At 40.5% G+C, this 23,216-nt stretch overlaps 1 protein-coding gene across 1 annotated transcript in view; it reads left to right on the top strand.

The window, feature by feature from the left end:
• LOC115052945 (cGMP-inhibited 3',5'-cyclic phosphodiesterase A-like) overlaps window positions 1-14,045 on the top strand; it is a 37,943-nt gene extending 23,898 nt beyond the window's left edge. The window contains exons 2-15 of the mRNA XM_029517441.1: window positions 2,089-2,331; window positions 4,658-4,803; window positions 4,947-5,062; window positions 5,168-5,411; window positions 5,613-5,689; window positions 6,031-6,227; window positions 6,477-6,614; window positions 6,831-6,942; window positions 7,823-7,930; window positions 8,407-8,606; window positions 9,410-9,613; window positions 9,841-10,002; window positions 12,327-12,594; window positions 13,694-14,045. Of these exons, the coding sequence (XP_029373301.1) occupies window positions 2,089-2,331; window positions 4,658-4,803; window positions 4,947-5,062; window positions 5,168-5,411; window positions 5,613-5,689; window positions 6,031-6,227; window positions 6,477-6,614; window positions 6,831-6,942; window positions 7,823-7,930; window positions 8,407-8,606; window positions 9,410-9,613; window positions 9,841-10,002; window positions 12,327-12,594; window positions 13,694-14,013 (2,535 nt within the window). The 3' untranslated portion in view covers window positions 14,014-14,045. The remainder of the gene's footprint in view (window positions 1-2,088; window positions 2,332-4,657; window positions 4,804-4,946; window positions 5,063-5,167; window positions 5,412-5,612; window positions 5,690-6,030; window positions 6,228-6,476; window positions 6,615-6,830; window positions 6,943-7,822; window positions 7,931-8,406; window positions 8,607-9,409; window positions 9,614-9,840; window positions 10,003-12,326; window positions 12,595-13,693) is intronic.
• Window positions 14,046-23,216: the final 9,171 nt, after the last annotated feature.

Here is a 23,216-nt window from a genome sequence, read left to right as displayed (position 1 = left end):
TCTTATGTGCTTGATGCATTTACTCATCACATCACAGCCTAGGCATGTTTGAAGAGCTAATACGATCTGTCTAAGGCAGCAAATTATGAGTATCGCCTGTCACTCTGTGTGCATTGAGAAGGCTCAGGATATGAAGAACCACTGAATGAAATCGCTGGCATAGTGAAAAAGCATGGCACGGATACAAGCAGAGTGGCAGAAGGAGATGTTGCTGCTAGTCGTATCAAGCCCAGAGTGGTAGCCTCAGGGGACAGGCAGATGGGGGAGTAAAGGCTGATCATGTGATCAGAGTGGGGAGGAGGGGGATTTGGGAGGTGAGTGGGAATACGACGAGAAAACATCAGAGCCAATTTGACTGTCTCGATTCGTGTATTACCTTTGCATCAAACATTATCTTTTCACCTGCTAGTTTACAAGCTAGATTACGCAAAGATGTACATAAACCGATTTGCACCAAACTTGGTGGAGGGATGTAGCACAAACTTGGAAAGAACCCGATAAAACTCTGATCCTGATCCATTCCAAGTGCTTGGTCCAGGAATTATTTAACACACACCTTAGTGTATTTTCCAACTCTTTCATGATTTTTTTCAGAAAAAAATACATATTAAGGTAAGTAGATAAAAGACATATTGATGACGTTGCCGAGATTTATGAGTTTGCACAATTTGGTGGAGATTCAGATAAGTCTCACTCAAAATTGGTGTTTCTTTCCTCAGAGAGTCTGGTTTGAAAATGTGAGTTCATGGATAAAAGAGTACTCAGAGACAACTGACCTCCCTGTGTGTTCAAGCTGAGGAATGGGAGAAGTCTGCACAGAGATGATCATATTTGAATGACTCGAGTCAATGATTTGAATCTTTTCATGACACTTCTCATGTTTGGGTTACTGGTCAACTGTCCTGGGGTGATTATAAAAGCTAAATCTGCGTAATGATCATCAGATGATTAATAAATAATCACACTGAAGTACATAATTGACACGTGCAATCAGAATACTGAGAATAAATACACAACCCATTCAGGACAATGGTGCATGTTTGCTTATTGAGTCTATGGCTCATTACCTACTCAATGAACTGTATCCTTATGACAATATCACAGAATATTATTATTATTACTAAGGGTAGCACATATCATTTATTGCTGAGCTGTTTCTATTCAGAACGATACTTGACACTAACAACCCTGTAATAAATGGCCATTGAATTTGCTCCAAATTTCATGTAAATAAACATTGTAAAGTTTTTCCACTCACGCACTCATTCCAACTTGGTGCTGCTGTCCTGATTCCTCCCGTACTCCTGATGGGTTTATCTGACTACCTTCAGACATTTCATTAGGAAAAACAATCAAGAGCAAGAAAATAATCAGCAGATTAACGTAGAATGAAAATGGAGAGTTGCAGCCCTGCAGCAACGGACATATACACCATGATGAGTGAGAAAAGAGAACTATCACTCAGTCAAGGCTCTTCAAAATGTGTTTTTAAGTTATTGGTGACATTTCGCATCTCAGATAATCACGCATTAAACGTGATTAAAAAAAAGCAACAAAACTGTTTATCTCATTGATTAACTTTGCATATATAAATGTAATCCTTTTTAATATACTGTATATTATTATCAAAAAACACATCTTTGCTTCTAATGTGTTTTAGTGCAAGTCAATTGTTTATGAGCTAAAGAGGATCTGATTGGCATACCGCTGAAACCCCTTGGTGGAAAACATGGTTGAACATGGTTGAATATAAATAATCCTTTGAGTTTATTAGTCACAATCTTGAATCGGTCACAGCTAACTATTGGCAGGAGAGGATGTGCCATTTTTTATATTGGTGTTGTGGGAAGTATATAAATGATGAGATGCAAAGAGATCACATGCACTTCTTACTAACCAATTGTTTTTAACCCAAGTAGCTGTCCTATCACGTTACTAGCTCTGTTTTCCAGCTTTAAGATCCTGGAGTACATGAGCAATCTGCCATACAGGCACAAGAATAGGTTCGGGGTGTCATGGTTGATCCCTGTATTACAACAAAGACTGATAATGCAACTGCCTCGCCTTCCCTCTCACTTTCTCTTGCAGTCATCGGGCACCAGCGTGGTCGTGGACATTGCAGTGATGGGTGAGGCTCATGGTTTGATTTCAGACCTGCTGGCAGACCCATCGCTGCCGCCTAACACCTGCAGCTCTCTTAAGGCTGTCAGCAACCTCCTCAGCACCCAGATCAGTCTCCAGCCGCTGCACCGGCCTCGCATCCCTGCAGATACACACACCTGCTCGGACTCAGAAGAAGGCCCCGAAAAAGAGAAACTTGCCATTCCAAAGGTAAAATCTGGTCTTTTTTTTTTTTTTTTTTTTTTTTTTTTTTTTTTTTTTAAACACATTACTCATTTTTCAGTGACTCAACCACAATAAGAAATTCAGAACACTGAAAAGGTAAACCAGACATGGATCAGCTGTGAAGGGTTCATTATTTACCCAGACACCAACACTCACTGTAATAATTACACGAAATGTGCTCAATCACAGCTACAGTCTGTTGTACAGAGTTTAAAAGCAGCACTTCACTGGTTCCTATTGTGAGGACCACTGAAAGGATTCCCAAATAAATCTGAGCCAACACAAGATGAAGAATTAAGAAAGTAAGACGACACTGCAACAGTAAAAAACTAAAATAAAATTATATTCTTGATTTTTATACATGTATTCTGTGAAACACTAAATATACTTTCCCCTCCACTTGCCTCTAGATCATTCACGTTAAACGGTCAGTTGAACCATTTGGATCTTGAGCTTTGTTGGGGCTCACAGTAGGAGTTACTCGGGGCGCCTCAGTGGCTCAGCAGGTAGCGCTCGACCGATTAAAGCTAGGCCTCGGCCTCTAAAGTTTCATTGCTGACAGTTGAGGTGAAAAATTATCAAAATCAAATGGCAGGTCAATCTTTGTAATATTTTAAGACCTGACATCTACAGTTCCCAAAGTGCAATTATTGAACTGGTGACAGTCGGAGATGATGAGCAGGCAGCTGAAGTCATATCTTTCTAACTTAACACCTTTCTGTTGTTTTTCCCTTTTTTAAAACTTGTAGTCTTCAGACAGAGCTTCTGTGATTTATCAGATTTCACCCCATTCCCTATAAAGCCCAAAAACCTTCATGCACAATTACTCCCCACGTCCCCCAAGTCCAGACTTTGATGTATGAAATCAGTGACGTTTATAGTAAAAAAAAAAAAAAAATCACAATAATTTTAGGAAAATAACTCATGAGTTCGAGTCTAACCAGTTATGTCATTTCACTGCGTTTTTTTTTTTTTTTTTTTAAACATCACATAGTAATACACAAACACACAGAGCCATACTCGTTTCTGCATACCACCATTTCTTCCCTCACTGCTGGCGTAACATGGGGCTCTAATATAGCTAACAATGGTGCACAGGCTTCCAGAGGGCTTTTTAATGTTTTACCAGGCTGGTGCTTCAAAATGTATGCAGGCACTTAAGACTGTAAGGAAACTAAATAAAGCGTGTGATGCAATGCGGGGCAGCCTAACAGGAAAGTGCCTCGCAGCTTTAACGCTGCCTGAGTGCACTCAAATGTTCGCCCCATGTCATGGAACTTGCTGAGATCCTGCCTCATTTCAGCTCACTGGGGATTTGTGAGTCTGCATGTGGCAGCGGGGTAAAGTTGGTGATTCAGCTGACATGCGCTGCCCTGTTGTATAGCTGAAGTAAGGACAGAAATAGCCTTTTAATAAAGGTCGTCAGTAATGTTGGTGACTGGGGGATATTTCTTATTGAGTTTTGGATTTAGCTCAACGGGACAGCAAAACAGTTTTTAATTTCATCTCAAAAGCTTAGAAATAATTTGTAACTTTTGCTTACAGCTCCTGTCAGCAGAAAGTCGCTTGGCTTCCATGTAAATTTTCCCCACTGTTCAAGTACTACAGCTCTATTTGTCAAGATTATAGCAGCTTCCAAATACGTGTATAGATTTATTACTATCACAACATGTGCTCTAATGTGTCATAAAATAAATAGTTATTCATTAAACTGAAAGAACGGAAATAAAGAGCAACAGAACTTTGCAGATCTACATTTGAAAGCGCAGCAAAAGCGGTTCACAGTGGCTGACTATCACCATGTCCCCTTTTTTCTCTCTCACTCCTCCGCCATTCTTTCACATGATTAGAAGGATCTTTGATTAGATGTTCCTTCTCTGTGGGAGAGACGCAAAGAGGAATGTGAGCTCATGCATGTACCTATTGGATAACAATGATAATAGTGTGTGTTGTCTGCCTAAGAAGAGGCTAGAGGAAGAAACAAGAGGGAAGGAGAGACAAAGAGAGAAATGTTTTTAGAAAAACGCACAGATACAAGCTAACAAATAACTGAGTTTAGCTCGTGGCTCAACAACAAAGTTTACATCATTGGTTGGATTGACTCCACATCTAAAAAAAAAAACAAAACAAAACAAAAAAAACAGGGATGAGGTGGGGAAAAAAAAATAGCTCTATTTGTTCATTTAAGGCCTGAGGCTGAAATGTCAAATAAACTGAGCTGCAGCCTACTGGGACGCGACACTGTAATATCTTTGAATCATTCAAAATTCACAGGTACTGTTTTCAATTTATCAAGTTTGAAACTTTGTAGCGCCTCAGGCGGAGTTTGCCTCCCGGGTTGCTGAGGAGAATCTCATCAACGTGGACCACGACCACCTCAGCTACAGGGCTGCCCATCATTGAGCCGGGGCCCGTACGCCGAGACCGCTCAGCCAGCATCAAACACACCACAGACAGGTAATGTTGTTCTCTGACCAGCTGACTGACTCCCGGATTGCTGCAACCAAGCCAACACAATTAGTTTGAATTGTAACAAATCAGGATGACATCTCAGGGTTACAGAAATGTATTTATCTGACTGTATTTTTTCATAAAACTAGTGAATCATGGAACAACTCAATAATGATGACCATCTCAAAGAGCCGCTCCATGTCTGTCTCCTGCGCTGCCACTGTCACCTCCAACCATCTCTACAGCAAACCACTGGGAAGGCCAGGTGTGTGTGCACTACCTACTTCTCACGCTGAGTAACAGTTGACCATACTGAGTAAGGTTTGAGCGTTGTTTACATCACCTTTTTTTTGGGGGAAATCTTTTTCAGGTTTCCCCCCCTCCAACGTATCACCTCTGGGCTCTCCGTGCCCGTCTCCTCCCGTCCAGGGCACTCCTGTCTCCAGTCCCACAGTAAAGACGTGTTCAGTGCAGCTTCCTGAGCCGGCTGGGCCAATAACAGAGCGGGACCCTGGCCCCGTGGCCCCCAAGAGCCGTCACAGAGCCTTAACACATAGCCAGAGCGCCCCAAGCTCCACCACCCCTCACTGGCGGCCTCCGTTACTCTGCAGCAGGTAACACACGTTCATTTGATCAGATCTTAAAAGTAGAATTCACCAATACTTGAAGGTGGCTTTGACTGTATATATGTGAATGGGTCTCTTCATTGGTTTGTCCTGAGAAGACAGGACAGACTGATTCAGTGATCAGAGACTGAACAGGAGGGGGTAGAGTTCTTTGAGGATGTCAGTGTTTCTCTTCTGTGTTTCTATCAGCTGTAGCAGGCCGTTCAACAGTCGACTAACCCATGGGGCAGAGTCTGTCGACAAAGGAGACAGAATAACTCATCCAGGTAAACAGCCTGCAAGTTCTTGGCTCATGTTCAATATTTCTGATCCACGTCTACTGCAAAACATTATAAAGACCTGCAGTCACTTTCAGGGTTTTTAATTGCCTGCTCCGTAGAGCAAACATGGTGTTGAAGGAGAGATTTGTATTGCCCCAATTCTACAATCACAGCACAGAAGTGAAGCAGAAGTTCACAATATGACAGCCAAATCTATATCAAGAAGGCAAACCCATTCTTATAATCTGATTTTCTCATGTTGACACTCTCGCTGTAACTTTGGATAATCATGGTAGGTACATTAAAGTGCATGTTTCTAAAAAGCTAAATACTGAATGTTCCCCCAGATGAACGAGCAGTAGCTTCATCAGACTATGACAGCACCTACGACAGCACCTACGAGACCAACCACAGTGACAGCAGCGACTTTGCACAGAACGAAGAGGAGGGAGAAGGCGGCAAGAAGCCGCCTGAAGGAGGGGAAGGTTGCAGGGACTATCCAACAGAAGGCATTGTTCTTCACCCACTCCTGCCATCACCAGAGGTAGAGGAAATCAAGTCTCAGTTATCCGTACTGAGCTGTAAAACAGTCAACACCCCACAAAGGAGCAGCACCTCCTGCTTTAGGAATTACAGCAGTTTTTCGAGTGCCAATTTTTATCTGCTCATAAGTAGACATACCACTTGAAAAATCAACAGAAACCAAGCAGTCTTTGTGATTTGCGCGCTGACCTAAACTTGCCTGCTCTTGCCCACCCAACACCTTCTGTACCTCTGATCTTTGCTTCGTCAGGACAAACCGATCTCGGCCCTTGATGCTCTAGTGATGAAAGAACTGGAGCCTTTGATGAGTCAACTCAACAACTGGAACTTCCCCATTTTCAGTCTGGTGGAGAAGACTCATGGCAGGACGGGCTGCATCCTCAGTCAGGTCTGATCCCATCCATGTAATTATCAGCTAATTAGCTTAGCCTGTGACTGATATGTTTACTTTTTGAAGCTATAAATAGTCAGCGGTGCAAAGCGTCGGACCACATTTGATTCAGTTTTAACAGCCCAGCTGTTGTGCTCAAACCGGCTCTTCATTTAAAGCCATTCAAATATAATCTTCTGTAATACCACTGCTTTCCTCCTGTCATGCTTTTAGGTTTCCTATTGGCTCTTTGAGGACACGGGTCTGTTTGAGACCTTCAGGATCCCAATACAAGAGTTCATGAACTACTTCCATGCTTTGGAGAACGGATACAGGGACATCCCCTGTGAGTACAAGGTCCCCCATCTTCCAGTGAATTGTTGTAATGGAACATTACTGTTATCTGCCACAAGGTGGATGCATTGCTTTGCCAGTGAAATAAAGACCACCAACACCAACATGCCCCCCTTTCTGCTTGGATACGTTGCATGTTAGCCTTTTTCACAGACGACAGTAATGTCAAGTTTCTTCACGGCTACTTTTTGATGTTTCATATCAAAAAAAGAATGTGTTAGTGGTGTTTTTGTTCATACACTGTACATTTTGAATGAAGTATTAATACATTTATATACCTGCACAGCTTCACGTGGATGATAAAGGAAAAAAAATAAAAATAAAAAATAAAAGTCCCAGCTCAGTGTGCAATTTTTAAATTATGCATCACTTCGATACAGATCTCCTTCACAGAAGTGAGAGTCACCCTACTTACTACATTAACTTCATTTGGTTACATTTTCTCCATTTCTGTTTCAGAACAATAATTATATTTGGCTGCAAACGATATGAACCATTTTCAAAGAGGGAATTTAATCCATGAATGCTCTGCTTTTACCAGTTGCCATTGTGTTTGCACTACAGCAAAACGAGTCTTTGTGAGGATACAGTTGTCCCCCAATCTTTACGTTCAACAAGTACCAAATGGGCAGTAACACAAACGCTTTGTCTCTATTTGATCCATCATGTTTGACCCATAAGTAAAAAATGCATTTTACATGTGTTTCAGATTCCTGAGTGAGATGGGGCTTTATATCTTTGTGTCCGCTTTAATCATGTCAAACAGCAGGTCCTTAAAACTGCAGCAGCTGAGTGGTTACACATGAGAATTCACCTCGGTGGTTTTACTGCCCTCCACTGGTGTGAGCTAGCATTTCTTTTGCTCTCCCCAGATCACAACCGGATTCATGCCACTGATGTGCTGCATGCTGTTTGGTACCTCACCACTCAGCCTGTGCCTGGCCTGCCCACCCTGCTGACAGAGAACGGGATACACGCTGGTGAGGACTTCTTACGCTTTTCTCTGACCAAATCTCAAAGTCATTCCTCTTCTCTATCACTAATTCCATTTCCTTCCTTTAAATCTTTTGAGGGTAGCATTTTGATTGGCTTCAGGGATTCTAGTCTGGAGAAAACATGCGCTGCAGCAGTCATTAAGTGTTGCACACATTCTCGGAGGCAGGAACAACTAATAGTTACAAAAGGCAAACAGAGAGAAGTGCATACACAAACAGAGGACAACTAGAGGGACCATTACTTGATTAAGCATATGGTTGAATAAATAAAAGTACAACATTCAGTCATCCTTGTTGATCACAACCTACGAGAAGCACAAATGTTTGTTCTTGACCAAATGACCAGTTGAACAATTTCACAAGTAGTTTATTTTCTGTCCTGTTGCTATTTGATAGCTATTTTAAAAACACCTGTGTTAAGTTATCAAAGTAAGCAACTTGCTTTCTCTCTCTTCCTGTAGACTCGGAGGATGGCATTATGCCAGGAGCCTCAGGCTTCCTGGTGTCCAGGATGAACTCGGTGCTTGAGAACGGCTATGGCTCCCTGGCTGGCCTTATCCCTGCCCTGGAGCTCATGGCTCTGTATGTAGCTGCTGCCATGCACGACTATGACCATCCTGGAAGAACCAATGCCTTTCTAGTAGCTACCAGTGCACCACAGGTAAATAAATGAAGGTGCGCTCCAGTCGACCTACGGAGCTCCGACTGCAGTTGCTATTTCTGTAACTTTACTCAGCCGTTTCAAAAGAACTCAGTGCACTTAGTGGAGGTAAACAAAGCGCATGTAAAGCCACTTTAAATGAGCAAACCCAAAACCCAGACACAAATGCTTTTTCACCAATGAGTCCAACTCAAGCTACTGCTCATGGTCATTTTAGATGAATGCAGTTCAGAGGTTTTCAGAGACACCAAGTGTCAGCTCTGCAACAAAAAAGTCTGAAATGAATGAATTGTGAAATTACTAATTATTTCTGAAATGTCCTTAGTGTTGACAAACAGATCCCCATTAGTTCTCTTATAAGAACTAAAGGTGTTGCTGTGTGTGTCAGTACAAACATTTAGGGTAGTGTAGGTGACATGGAGTAAAAATTAAAACAAGCTGTCAAATTTCTGTAACACGATGCTGAACATCAAATGTGCAAATAAATGTGTAGAAAACTGTCGACCCTTTGTTTTAAAGCAATTCTACAGGAAAATTATTTCAATGTGAAAATTCATAAATTCCTAAACATTAGTTTTCATATTTTGCCACGGCTTAGCAAAGTTCAACAAGCAAATGCAAATTAACACTCAAAATCAAAACCAATATAGCACAGACCCAAAAAAAAAAAAAAAAAAAAAAAAAAACAGCCACACAATCTGATTGCAGGTCAGGATTTAGGGGCATAAACTAAAATGTGTTGTAGGTTTATCACTGAAGACCAACATTAACTGTTTATTTTATTTTGTCCTCCGCCACTGTAGGCCCTTCTATACAATGACAGATCGGTCTTAGAAAACCATCACGCAGCTGCAGCTTGGAACCTCTTCATGTCTCGACCTGAATATAACTTCCTGGTTAACCTTGAACACGTGGAGTTCAAGCGCTTCCGCTTCCTTGTCATTGAAGCCATCCTGGCCACTGACCTCAAAAAGCACTTTGATTTTCTTGCCGAGTTTAATGCAAAGGTAAACGTTCTGCTACATGTCATGCTGTCTTTTTTCAGCGCTGAACTTTTTCTTCCACATTTTGATCTATTCCATAACAGAAGATGACTTTTCCTATTGTCCTAAATTCATGTGGCTAACCAATAAGCTTATACCAATACCCAAAACCAAGCCAGTAGAGTATTCCTCATAATGCATAACTGAGTTTCTCTTTTTGCACACATACCTGCCTGTGAATATCTCTGCAGGTGGGCGACGAAGGAGTTTCTGGTATTGATTGGACCAACGAGAACGACCGATTGCTGGTGTGCCAGATGTGCATCAAGATGGCCGATGTCAACGGACCACTGAAGTGCAAGGAGCTCCACCTGCAGTGGACAGAAGGGATCGTCAACGAGTTCTACGAACAAGTATGCATACAGTATGAAAATATCTGCAATCTAACGAGAACCAAATGTTTGCTAGCTGACAAATAAACTTTCAAAATAAGCATTTAGAAAGATAGAACATCACTTCAATAGCAGAGTACTAAATGAATACATCAAGAATCACCGTCATTTTATACGAATCAAGAGCAGCACAAACTGCAGCCTAAAATATGATTTCATAAACATTTATTAGATGGCTGATAAGTTAGACTGCAATGGCAAAATCACGAAAGTAAATATTAGTATGAAAACCTAAAAAAAAAAAAAACAAAACTTACATATACATATAAAGTACACCTGTGTGAATGAATAAATAATTGAAATTTTGGTTTCTATTAATGTCTATAATTAAAAATACAGCTAGTAAGAGCATGTGTAGCTTCAGTAAGGAAAACAAGAAAACAAAATGTGTTCAGGTTCTCGTTCAAAAACCCTTCAGCATAGTTTCATCAGTTTAAATGCATGTTCCTCTGAACAGATAATACATGTTCAAACACTTCATTATAATCTCATGAATTTGTTGGAGACTACTGCAGAAAGGCGCCTGGCAACAAATCCTCTTCTATCTAACAACCCCTCTGCTTAGTTCAAGTCGATATGGATAAAACCTTGTTAGACGGAGAGATACGGTTGCGTGCTTAGCAACAGCATGTTGTACAGTAAGTGACAGAACACTAATTAGGGACTTCTGTGCCAAAGTTTTAGCTGACCCAGATTTTTCCTATATCCATAATATTCATTCAACTTAAAAATGTAAATGTATTTGTATGTGCACACTGCTACAGAGACTGAATAAGAAAATGAACATACAATTTCAGCAGCAGTCAGTTTTTAATTGAATGTGCATTAGGTAAATCAGACTACTGCCTGTCCGTTACAAACCACAACAGCATTGATTATGAAAGAAAATACCCTTTGATCACCGTCAAACAGTCAGCATTCTGTCATTTCTCTCGAACCCTGTTCAGTTCCCGTAATAGCTTTGAGAATTATGTATGTCCTATGAGCAGGAGCGTTGGGGGAAGGGTAAAATAAGAGCCCGTGAGTGAGTGCGAGATTGAGAATCTGTATGCGTCGTCTTCTTGTGAGGGAATAACGGCGACCTAAATGTGTCATCTCTGACAGAGTTCATTCACAACCACACAGGAAAATCACAAGGACGGGACTGTGGCTGCAGTTATTACAGATGTACAAACACACAAATACATTTACATTACGCTCTGCAATGCGCCACTGATATTTGAAACATTAGTACCCCACTTGTTCTCCCGCTATACATCATATTACAAACATACATATGCTCACCTGTGTAGGGAGCTGCTACTGCAGTGCACTGACGCCATCTAGGTTTTTGGTTGCCATAGCAATTGAAGCCCTTGCCCGTCTGACCTCCTGCTGAATTACTTTGAAAGCCCTGATATTAGAAACAAACAAAAGCACAATACGCGACAGTCATAATGTGTGATAGTATCACACAAACAGACACCATGTAGAAAAAAAAATGCAGCCACGTGGAACTGAATCTGTCATCAAGAGCGAAAATCTTGTCATGCTGTCGCATTTCTTGTGATTTGATTATAAAATGAACAGAATGAGTCAAAATGTGCGAGCCAACCATCTTGTTGGCAGATCACAGGTTCATCACAGCTCTGTTGTTGTGGATGCAGAAGATAAATCACAGCACAACAAGGCTCCACTCTGGCCTCCATCACAACGTGATTGCAAACCCGATGTATCTGCATAAAGGGAGGCTGACTTGACTCCCGGTCTGTGCGTTTTTTGTGGAAATAAATAAGTCTGAATGTTTACGTTAGCATTTATGTGTGGTCACCCTGTGGATCCAATGATTACAGAACCATTAATGCAAACGGAAAAAAAATCTGCAAATGGCCTAATTTGCATGACTGATACCAACAGAACAGTCACTGATGCTTTTGTGTTTGTTGTCTTCTTGACCTACTTTCAAGAGGCCGTACTGAGAGGCGGTTTGTCTGGAACTCTCTGTATCTACCAGTGGAGTTGTACAGGGCATAGACTGGATATCTGAGTTCAAACAACTGAAGGCAACTTGTGTGCTATGATTTACCCCTACGTGAGCATGAGATGAGATTTAATGTCATGATTCTCAAAAGCCTCCCCCTCAAAGCTATCTTGTAATATCATGATTTAATATATTAGGATTTTTTTTATTTTATTTTACATTAATTACAGGCAAGGAGCACAATTTGTACACAGAGTAATTCATATACTCAATATACTTATTATTTCTGTGCGCCTACATAATCATCGTATTCATGTCCAATCAGGGTGATGAGGAAGCAGGCCTGGGCCTTCCCATCAGCCCATTCATGGACCGGTCTGCTCCACAACTTGCTAAACTGCAGGAGTCGTTCATCACTCACATAGTAGGACCTCTGTGCTCCTCCTATGACTCTGCGGCTCTTATGCCGGGGCACTGGGTTGACCCACCAGAGGGAGAGGTGGAGTCAGAAAAAGCAAAGGAAGACGAAGTTACAGAAGAGGAGGAGGAAGATACAGCGGATGAGGACGCCTCAACAAGCTCTGCCAACTCCCGTATGTCAACCTCTTCCTTATTCCTTTTGTGGAGAATATGCACACGACTCCTAATAATATATGTTGGGTATTTATTTACCCTATATCATTTGGTGGTACTTGAAAAAAAATGTGACTACACAGAGTTTATGTGATTGTTTTTTCCTCTTTTCTTATTTGTTGCTGTGAAATAAGGCGATGACTCAAAATCAGCACAAAAAGAAATCAATCAATTGGCTTTGCCTGAGAGTTTTAGTGAGTGGCATCTCTTGATACAAGTGTTGATGGACTTGACAGGACAAGAGCAGGATCAAATTCTTAAGCCTACGCAAAGTCACTTATGCTTTATTCACCGTGTGCACCAAAGTTAATTTCTAAATGGGATGTCAGGGTTTCCTGTTTCTTCATTAACGTGAAAATGTTTTCATGTTTCATGTGCAAGAGAGAAATTATATCCACTTTATCATTATTTATAATGCAGAACATTATGTATAGTTACAACTCATTGTACTTGGCCGATACAAATGAGTTTTTAAGTGAGTGGAATTGGCATTTTGACATCTCAGAATAGCTGGCCCTTAAAATTCAAAATCTGGAATCACTTCCTACAGTTGGATATATTTGGTACTTTTGCCAAAAAAAAAAACAAAACAAAAAAAACTTTTTTGGTCATCACACTGATTTAAGAACATACACTGAAATCTTAGCAAATAGGTGTTTTCTTGCCGAGTGTTAAATGAGGGGATTTATGTGGAGCTGCTCCGTGACCAGAGGGTCAGGTCGCAGCCTGCCTCCAAGGGAAACTACTCTGAATAAATAAGGGTTAAAATAAGGGTTCAATCTCTCAGTGATGTGAAGCTGGATAGTTGACAGAATGAAACCAGGAAAGAGAGAATAAAAATTTCAATACTTGTGCCAAAATCTTTTAGAATTTCTCTCACAGACAATCCAATCCAGCTTTTTAACCTTGGGCATTTTGTCCCTTAACGAAGAAATCAGTCATCCGATCATACAATTCTAAGAAACTAAACAATTCCTTAATATTTACTACTTATATTTCATTTCAAGGCCACATATTTTCTTTCGGAAGAACTCTAACTGTCGGTTTTGTGTCTGACAGAGCGGCAAGAGACCAACAAGGTGACCAGGAGGAAAGTGTTTTGCCAGATCACACAGCATATTTTGGAAAACCACGAAATGTGGAAAAAAGTGATTACTGCAGAAGCCCAGGAGGACGCCCAGAAGAAATCTGACCCCAATTGCATCGGCAGCCCGAGCGATCCGATCACAGCCATCCATGAGGAGGAGGAAGAGCAAGCCAGCAAAGAGTCGTCGTCGACTGACGGCCTCGATGAAAGGGAAGAGGCTCTGGCTTCAGAGGAGGAGGAAATCCTTGTACAAACAGAGACTTCAGGGGAAAAAGAGGAGGACCCAGAGTGATAGTATGAACTTTGACCTCCTCTAAACCAGGAATCTAAACGTTGTTGAAAAATGTTTATTTCTTTCCTAACTAAACTCTCAATATGGTAGCCAGCACATCACTTTGACACAACACTGTAGAAGATGTTATGGGTAATATGTGCCTAACAAAAACAGGGTTCGAGGACAGGGATGACGCATGCCCAGTGCGCCCGAAGAGGAGCGAAATGAGCGAATGAGAGGCAGAAAAGATTGGGACCTGTGTATGTTCCTGGGATAGAGTTTGTTCAGTCTGGTTCTGGTGCCCTGCCCTCACCCAGGCTGCCAATCCTGCACTATGAGCCAGCCGTGCTGATTCACTTGTTTGCTCCACCAGTGAGTAATACACTGTCACCCGCCCACCACCCACCTTTCTTGTTGCCCCCTCGCTATCAACACACCGTGGAGCCCCTGGCTAGTTGAGAATGTGCAACAAGCCCCTTCTCCTTGAAGACAATGGGATAAAAGCCAGGTAAAAAGCTGCCCCCCTCCACGAGGCTCAGCCGTGCCGTTTTGTGTTGAAAAGAACCAGTTGCAGCACACTGTGTATACAGACATACACCCACACAAGCTTCACAGATGCACACACGCACACTGCTAGGGTCGAAACATTTTTCCACACACAGAACTGACGAAAGCTTAACAAAGAACCCTGTTGCTATAAAAGCTTTATTCTCACTTAAAGAAAAACATACAAAACAATGCTTTGTTCGTGCCACACAATGTAGCATGTTTCTCCCCATCCGTTGTTACTTAGTCCAGCACGCCAACACATTTCCAGGCCACACAACTCAGGAAGGCAGAGACCCACAGAGAAAAAAGGACAAAAAGGGACTTGTCCATTCACTAGCCACCACTTCTAGTCGGTTTTCCTTCCGAGCAGTTTCAGTTGTTATTCAGTAACTGATGTCAGAAGAAACAAGGTCCTTCTTTGTGCATGGCAGACCAACCTTGAGGCAAACACATTATTGATCACATCACACATCTGTCACAATATTTCACATCATTCTCTAACTACAACACCTCATTCTGCTAAACACAAACCGGCGAGACACAAATCTTTGTAATAAGATAATCTGTTTTGTTAAGAAAACGTCATGTCTCCATAATTTATCTAACTTCTTAACTTGTTTCTTTAATCTTTATAGTTATATGCTTTCTAATGACAAGTATTCTTTATAATATCTAACCTGGTATGTAGGCCAAATGCTTTAGAAAGTGAGTAATCCACTAAGCCATAGTGGCCTAGGCTAGAGCTGACTCACAGCTCCAAATCACCCAAGAGGATTTACATCAATAAGACATGGGGTAGGAAAAAAAAAACATGTGGTCCTGTTTCCATCCAGGAGCGGCTGTGTGCAAGTATCTACAGCCCATGCAAGTCTCAATCAGATCTGTATTATTCAGACTTAAACTATTTAGCTGTACAAAAGGGCAAAGAACGTTATATGAAAAGATAGAACCACAGCTGTTTAAGTGTATAATGATAATTTATAGGTTTCGTTGATTAGATAATTATTCAGACAAGTTAGGTCGAATGTAGGAATTAATTAAGTCCAACCCTCGTCACCTGACAGTCCGAAATGCTGCTGCCATTGCCAGGTTGTCTACAAATTTGAAATATTCTGTTTGCTGCATGGAGTTAGTCCTCAAAAATGAGCAATGTATAGATTTTACACATTGAAGGAAATGTCGCCGTTGTTTCTCCAGGCAAGCACAGTATCCACACCTCTGGCTGTTCTTCGTTATTTGTTATGACACCGCACATGGCTTAGCAGGCGGTGTCTTGCTTTCCTTTCTCTTTTCCCCCTTTCAGGAGGAGAAGAGGAAGCCTTTTATTTTGACTCGTATCAAATCTCGTATCGGGAGTCATCTTTTCCAGATTTTTGCAGCAATTCTTTGAAGATGAGCCAGTTTGTTCTGATTCAAAGCCATGCAGTAATTCACATTTCCAAGTCTGCAAATTGTGTACAAGGACACAGAATACAGTGTATTTCATATGACACTGGAAAAGCCAGGAGCATTTTGGGAATTAAAATCAAAAGATTGAAGGATGCTTTGTGTCTTCACATACCAAAGTGTAGCCAGTAACCGGGGCACATATTGACACAACTTAACGATGATCTTGAATATTGACAGCATTTTTTTGGATAAGCTGCTTGTAAACTTAAAGCTGGCTCAAGAGGTGAATTGGACTTGTACATAGTATAAGCAGAGTAAGGTGTGGTTATATCTGCACTGGCAAGAGCCGCCAGAGGCATTTAAGTCGCAATGATTTGTCAAGAGTGGTGGATGAGCTCTTGAATGGAACTCAAACATTGTGTGTTTAGTGAAACACTAAACATTGAACAGGACTTAAAGTCAAAAAGACTATAAAGATGTCCATAATCATTTCTAACCTCCACCACAATTACAAAACACTCTACATACTGAATAACAGACTACGGGACCAATTGAACAACCTTGTTTGCAGACACCAAGTTTTTATTGGCTGAACTTGCCTTGCTGTGACCCAATTTCCTAACTCAATTAGAGTTTGCTCACGTCAATACTGTCTAAATCCTCAGCTGTATCCATTGCACTGTTATCAAAATACCCATTGTGTACAAGAAAGCTAAACTGTGCAGCATAATGCCCCTGACTGTTTATTCCCTCTACTTAAAAAAAAAAAAAAAAAAAAAGGTGCAGTGGTTGAGCTTGTGTTTACTGCCATAAAAAAGAAAGCCTCTGCTAACCAAAAGCCTGAGCTCATTGTTCATGTTTCAGCTCAAGTCAAGACCTTTTCAAGGGTATGTCTATTTATTTGTTTATTTATTTATCTATTTGCATTTACAGTATTTATTGCAGATACCACAGCAGGTACTTTTGACTTGCGCTGCACAAACTACAATCCGGCATGATTCTGAAAAGTACCTCTAGTGATGATGGGAGTCAGACAGGAAGCCATGGAAATATATAGCCCATAATAAAAAGCTAATATTGCTTGGCAACAGAAAAAAGGAAAAAGAGAATGATACTACTCCTGAAATAATGTGCGTCTCACCTGCCAGCACAAATGGTAGCAGTGTGTTGTAGCAGCAAGACGCACTTGGCTTCACCAACACCCCCCCCCCCGGACCAAATGTCTTCCAGGAGCCTCTCTTTGCATTGACTGGTCACGAGTCAAAACAGAAGATCTGTAAACATTGGCTGACAGAGCATTGCTACACAGCTGTGGGTTATCATAAGGCCTCAACTTGGAAACGAAGGCGAGGGTGGGGGGGGGGGGGGGGGGGGGGGCGGTCAGTTGACACTTTCCGAACGTCTGTACAGTAACATAGCTTTCATATTTCAGCTGTTCTAAAAATAACTCAGACTGTAAAATGCTCTGCGAGCCTTCTGTCAAAAAAAAAAAAAAAACACACACACACATTTGAGCAGATATGAATGAGTTCTACGGACTGCTGCCCACCAGACAGCGCATCAAAGCATGACCTGCAGAGCTGTGTGCATACTGCTGCGATGGGTTTCTCCCCTCATTTCGCTCATATGTAGCATACATGTTCCATCATTAAGTTCTCAGCTTTAATTCTACGTGAGGAGAAAAATCAAAGCTCACCGGGAATCAGTACACACTTTTCACCTCTGAGCTCCCTTCACAGCCCCGGGCTCATTTACTTTGAACTCTACAGTGTAGCAATCAAAGAGACTTACTCAAAGCTGTGATAGCATTTCTGTCATAAACAGTCCAAAAATAGTAAAGCTTTTCTTGTAGCTATTTAGGGAGTTAGGGTAGTGTTGAACTGTTTCCTTCAGGTCTATATTCTGAATTATACCAATCATAGAGTGAAAGATATCTAAATATTTTAAGTAGTAAGCAATCGTTCCTAAATTTCCAGTCAGCTATTGTTGTTTTGGGTTTTTTTTTTTTTTTTTTGTTCAGTACAGTACATCCATTAGTACACTGTTGCAAATCGCATGACTTTAAAATGAATCATGGTGAGCTGCAGGTCCGCATTTTGAAAATCATTCTTGTGTTGATAATTAAATTTACATGTAGATAAATTTGAGAGTTTCTCATTACAACATTATTCTGTTATTACACGACAACATTAATGTGGGATCACTTTCACAAGTGTGGGTCGAAGAATATAGAAATTTGTACGTAAATAAATGGAAACCAATGGATACCTGGGAAGGCTTATATTGTTTGCAAAGTTGCAACTTGCATTGTTAAGTTATCCAGCAATTGATTTGTAGTAAAATGACCCACACATGTTGGAACTCTGGAATGGTTGCATAATCTGTCAATTTTTTTTTTCTTTTTTTGTATTTTATTAAACAAATGATTAGATCAAGATTGGTGACCACCGCAGGATAAAGGGTCATGGTATTGGTTAGCTTTTTGGTCTTGGCCACCTTCAGCACACACGGTTTGCACCAAGCTATTGCGGGGCATTCATAACCTGACTTCATCTAGTTTTGTTCATAGTCTACGAAGCAGTCGAGGGTCTAACAGTCCAAGTTTTAACTTCTAAAAATCAGTAACAGTAGTAGTGGTCTCTTGTAAAGAACAAGAAGAAGGGGGTTGCTGCACACTGGATTAACTTGTGCAAACCAAAGAAACCTTTCGAACTTTGTGTTTTTTTGTGATTTGCACAATATGAACCCTAGAAAGGAGCATGTTTCTAGCTTTTGTCTTTCTTTTTTTTTTTTTTTTTTGTCAACGTTACCCAGAATCTGGCGAGGATATGAATTGACTTAGTTATCCAACAAAGACAAGATGTGTCAATAGGCAGCAGCAGCTAACTGTTCTGTTGTCAGACTGAAGCCCTTGCAGTTTCTTTTTGATGGTTTGAACCAAAAATATTCCTTTTTTGTATTGTTTGATGATTCAGTCCTTTTAAAAGAGGGAACTATGTTCCTGTGCCATTACATTTTCACGTGTATGTCTGTGTACATGGTTTGAATGAAATACTAAAGGAAACCAAAACAACCCCACCGCTGTTAAAGCAACACAAACAAGGTTAGTATGTTTTCATCAACTACAGCAAGCGCTTCACAGACTATTCTTTTCTTCTCTCCAGTATCTTGCACTTAATACATGTAGCAATACCTACAGGATGGGGAAATTGTGTTACCAGTATTTGTTTGATTGGAATTTGACATTTTATTTCTAGATATTGTTTGACTTTGTATAAAAAAAAATGTACACTGTACAGATTCAAAAGTATATTATAACAAAAAACTTTTAGAAAAATATTTATTTTTACCATTTTGTAATTTAGACACAATACTGTAGCTCCTCTATTACCAGACTTACTGGAAGTGCCTCTCAACAATGTATTACAAAGTAAATATACAATATATTGGGACTATTAGAACCTGTCACTAGCAGAGCAGTGTTGATGTTGTAATGTGAATATTGTTGAATAATAAGATTTATAAAGTCTGCACGTGTCTGTCTTGTTTTTAATCCGCTTCCCCAAAAACTCATGGGAGGATTTCCACCTAAAATGACAGAGTTTAAATTGCAGTTAGACAACACTGTAAAATTCAACTTTGACTTTGTATGAGTTGCAATTTCTCCAATATATTATATATTTGCAGCTGGTAATGAGTATCGTGTTCTCTATACACTTGCTTCATTAAAACAATCACTTGTTGGTGTGATCCTGTTGGTGCATCATTAATTATGAATTGCTTGACATTTTCTAACCAATCCGAATTAACATACTGTACAGCTCTACATCATCTACATCATCAGCTGGTTTAACTGTAGCTCTGACCATGTGGATCTTCTGGTTACACTGAAATTAATCTGCACACAATATGTGCGACAGATGTTCAAGTGCAAGGCAGAAACGCTGCCAAAAAGTAGCGCTGTTCAACAAACAGACGAGCGAGTAACAGCAAAAACAACCCATGTACATACACATGGGGGATATACAATCATTAAATCAAGTCAACTAACATCTGGCTTCAATGTCAGAGGAAAGCCGCAACACAAAAAGCACGCAGCCGACCCCACATAGAACCAATTCTGGGAAGTGAGATGGCCAAGGCTTGTAATGGAAACCATTATAGTTGAGGCATTATTAATAAATCACACCAATAGCATTTACAGGCTATTGTTCATGCCTTTGCTTTTTTTTTTTTTTTGACCAACAACTGCATCATTTCTGAGGCATGCAGGTCAGAAGCATGTTAATATTAGAAATTATCACGTTAAAATGGACGCTGACATCAGCCAATGGTTGCTGGTGGATTTTGCTATTGCTACAGCATCTGCATTAGCTAGACAACAGGTCAAATACACACACCACCGCAAACCTCTTGTTCCGACTTGGTCGAATTCTTAAGAAAGTATTCATTTATTTTGTCTTGTAACAGTAAGTAGTAAGTAAATTCACATATTCAACACACACACCAACTCTGCTCATTCATTTGATCCATTAGGCTGTGAAATCATTGCACACAGCTGGACAATATAAACCGTCTGTGGGCATAAAATACAATAACACCAATTCTCTTCATTTTGGAAAACTTTTTAATTAATTTTGACTCAAATCCAGTGTGCATCCTAATGCTTTGCACTCTGATTACTGGAGAAAAGCAAAATAACAAGGTACCCTTTTAATTATTGAAAACCTGAGAGGAATCGTGTAACTTAATTTGGGGTTAATAAAAGACGCTGTAATTGATGGCAGGAGTACACCAAATATTACTTAACATAAGCTTGAACACAGCAACATATTTCTAATGCAATTAGCAGTCTGTATATATAATTTCTGTACAAACTGGGGTTTTTTTTTTGTTTTGTTTTTAATACCATGACATTTTCTTTCCTTCTTCGGTGCGTATTTCAAATTACATGTATGCACACTTTCAACATGAAAGTGGACGTTACAATGCTAGATATGTTTCACATTCTCTGCACCTTCTTTTGCTAAATGGACTGAATTTGTTTGGTGCTTTTAAAAAGGCCTATCAACAACTCAAAGCATTTAACAATGGAAGTCACATTTTCCCCATTCTAGCACACATTCATGCAGCAATTTCTGCAAGCATTACTAGTCCTTCAGCCCTTTACCATACATTCCCTCCCTCACACACTAATGGAGTAGCCACCAGAGCCACTGATGTTTTGCCCGAGGGCACTTCAACACGTAGTCAAACCCCTCGCAGTCTGACTTGTTCATCCTCCTGAACGACCACACAGTCACAGGCCTACGGAGGCGCAGTGTCGATGTGTGCGTAGACTAATTTCATCTTTATTGATGTAGAGTGACAATATCATTCAATTCATTCTTTGAGGCCTTTGGAGCATTTTGAGTGTTTGATGAATTGCCTATGTTCAAATCAAATCAGAATTATTTATAAAGCGCCAAATCATAAAGTTACATCAAGGCACTTTACATATAGAGCAGTTCCACACCAAATTAGTTCCACAATTAGCTAAGGCTCCATTCCCCGTCATTCATTCCTGTCGCTCTATCTAAATAATTAGTGTCCTTCTTATGTTTAACCTTGAGAACCAACCGTCGTGTGTCTGAAGGAGGTATTGCCGCTCTCTGTACAGAGAGAAACCCAAGAACCAACAATGGCAGACTGTCGACAGATCCATTTTTCACAAGATGAGTGAAAGCTTTGACCTATGGGATTACGAGAAGAAAAGCCAGGGGGTCACCGAAGCATTTTATATTCATGAAGTGATAAACTGATCAACTGAAAGTGCCATGTATGGAGCGGTGTCACCGTGTCACCGTTTGCATCCCCTCAATCTTTAATCATACCACACGGTGAAGCAAATTTGAGCTTGAAGATACTCACAGGACATTCACTGTTAAATTCTTAATTGACAAAGACAGAAAACTTTTTCCTTCAACCTGTCGCATGAAAGAGCAGCAAAAAAAAAAAAAAAGACACACGGAGAAGCCAAGCAAAACAACTGCCCACTGACGCAGACTCCTCACGCTTTGTTGGACACAAGATCCTTGCCTTGCCATCGGTGACGTTAACGCTATTGTGCTGGTGGATATTCGTCATAAAGGTTATTTTCCAACCGAGCACTGTACCCTCTGCGCTTTCATCATAACCCCAGTCTATAAACACACTTGAACTGTGCACAACACACTCAAACAGCACTGAAGAGGGGGATAATCAAAGGCCATTCCCATGATTGCAAACCAGCCGTCCATTTGTTCTATATTACAAATCAGCTGTACTCCATATCTGGTCACATGACACTGCTACTTACACAAAGCCGTAGTCACACAACAGCATTCCAGAATAAGTCATGCTTTATGGCAGCCACATATGATATGAAGCACGCTTGCTCTTGATCATTTGAAAAGTCCCTCAAAAATTGCATCTGTTCACACACTATTTGCTTTAAAGCACAATTTCAATTAAGGTGACCAGGTGTGAGACCTCATGTACTTCACATCTGTCATCAAGATGCAGATACATAAAAGTAAAAAGCATGTGCAGCTCTCTGATGTTGATGACTTGAAGATAACTTGCTGTATAATAATGAACTTTTAAGCAACATGAAGTTATTATTGATAAAGACTAACTTTGATTTCCATAAAGTCATTTTAATAGCACACACTTGAGATGCATACTCTGGATATACTTAGGACACGGTTGCGCCATTCAGCTCTTCTTTATAAATTGATTTAATTTCCAGTTGTGATATTTATGTACAGCTGAGGACGCTGCATGTATCCAACATGGTGCAACATTCAAATAGTGCAGTGTGTGCACAGTAGCTTTATATAAGCCATTGATGTTTTTGGACAGAAAACTGGCAGATTGCGTTTCCTTTCAAAATCACATCATCCAGGAGAATCAGAAGTTTCAATGGATACGCCACGAACTCACCTTCCTGTTGCATATTTATAACAACACTACTAGAACTGTACGCTTTTTTGATGTGAATAACATCGGACAGCTTTAAGTGTCGGTACAATCAGATACTGAGTGCTGCAGTCACCCCCTGATTCCACATGCCCGCCTAATATCGATTTCAGGTGTACACTCCTTCGTCTCAGAGCAAAAGTGGCTGTATTTAACTAAGCTGGAAAATAGTGAGCAGGTTCTTATAGGATCTGAGATAATCTCTGAATTTCTGAGCTCAAAGTGACCCAGTGCAAAGACTCAAAACAACAGTAGCTAGCACAGCAGGGTCTTTCGTAGAAGGA

The sequence above is a fragment of the Echeneis naucrates genome, chromosome 13, assembly GCF_900963305.1.
Source record: "Echeneis naucrates chromosome 13, fEcheNa1.1, whole genome shotgun sequence".
NCBI lineage: Eukaryota > Metazoa > Chordata > Actinopteri > Carangiformes > Echeneidae > Echeneis > Echeneis naucrates.
The sequence above is the reverse complement of the archived record's forward strand: the minus strand, read 5'-3'. Positions and strand labels throughout refer to the sequence as shown.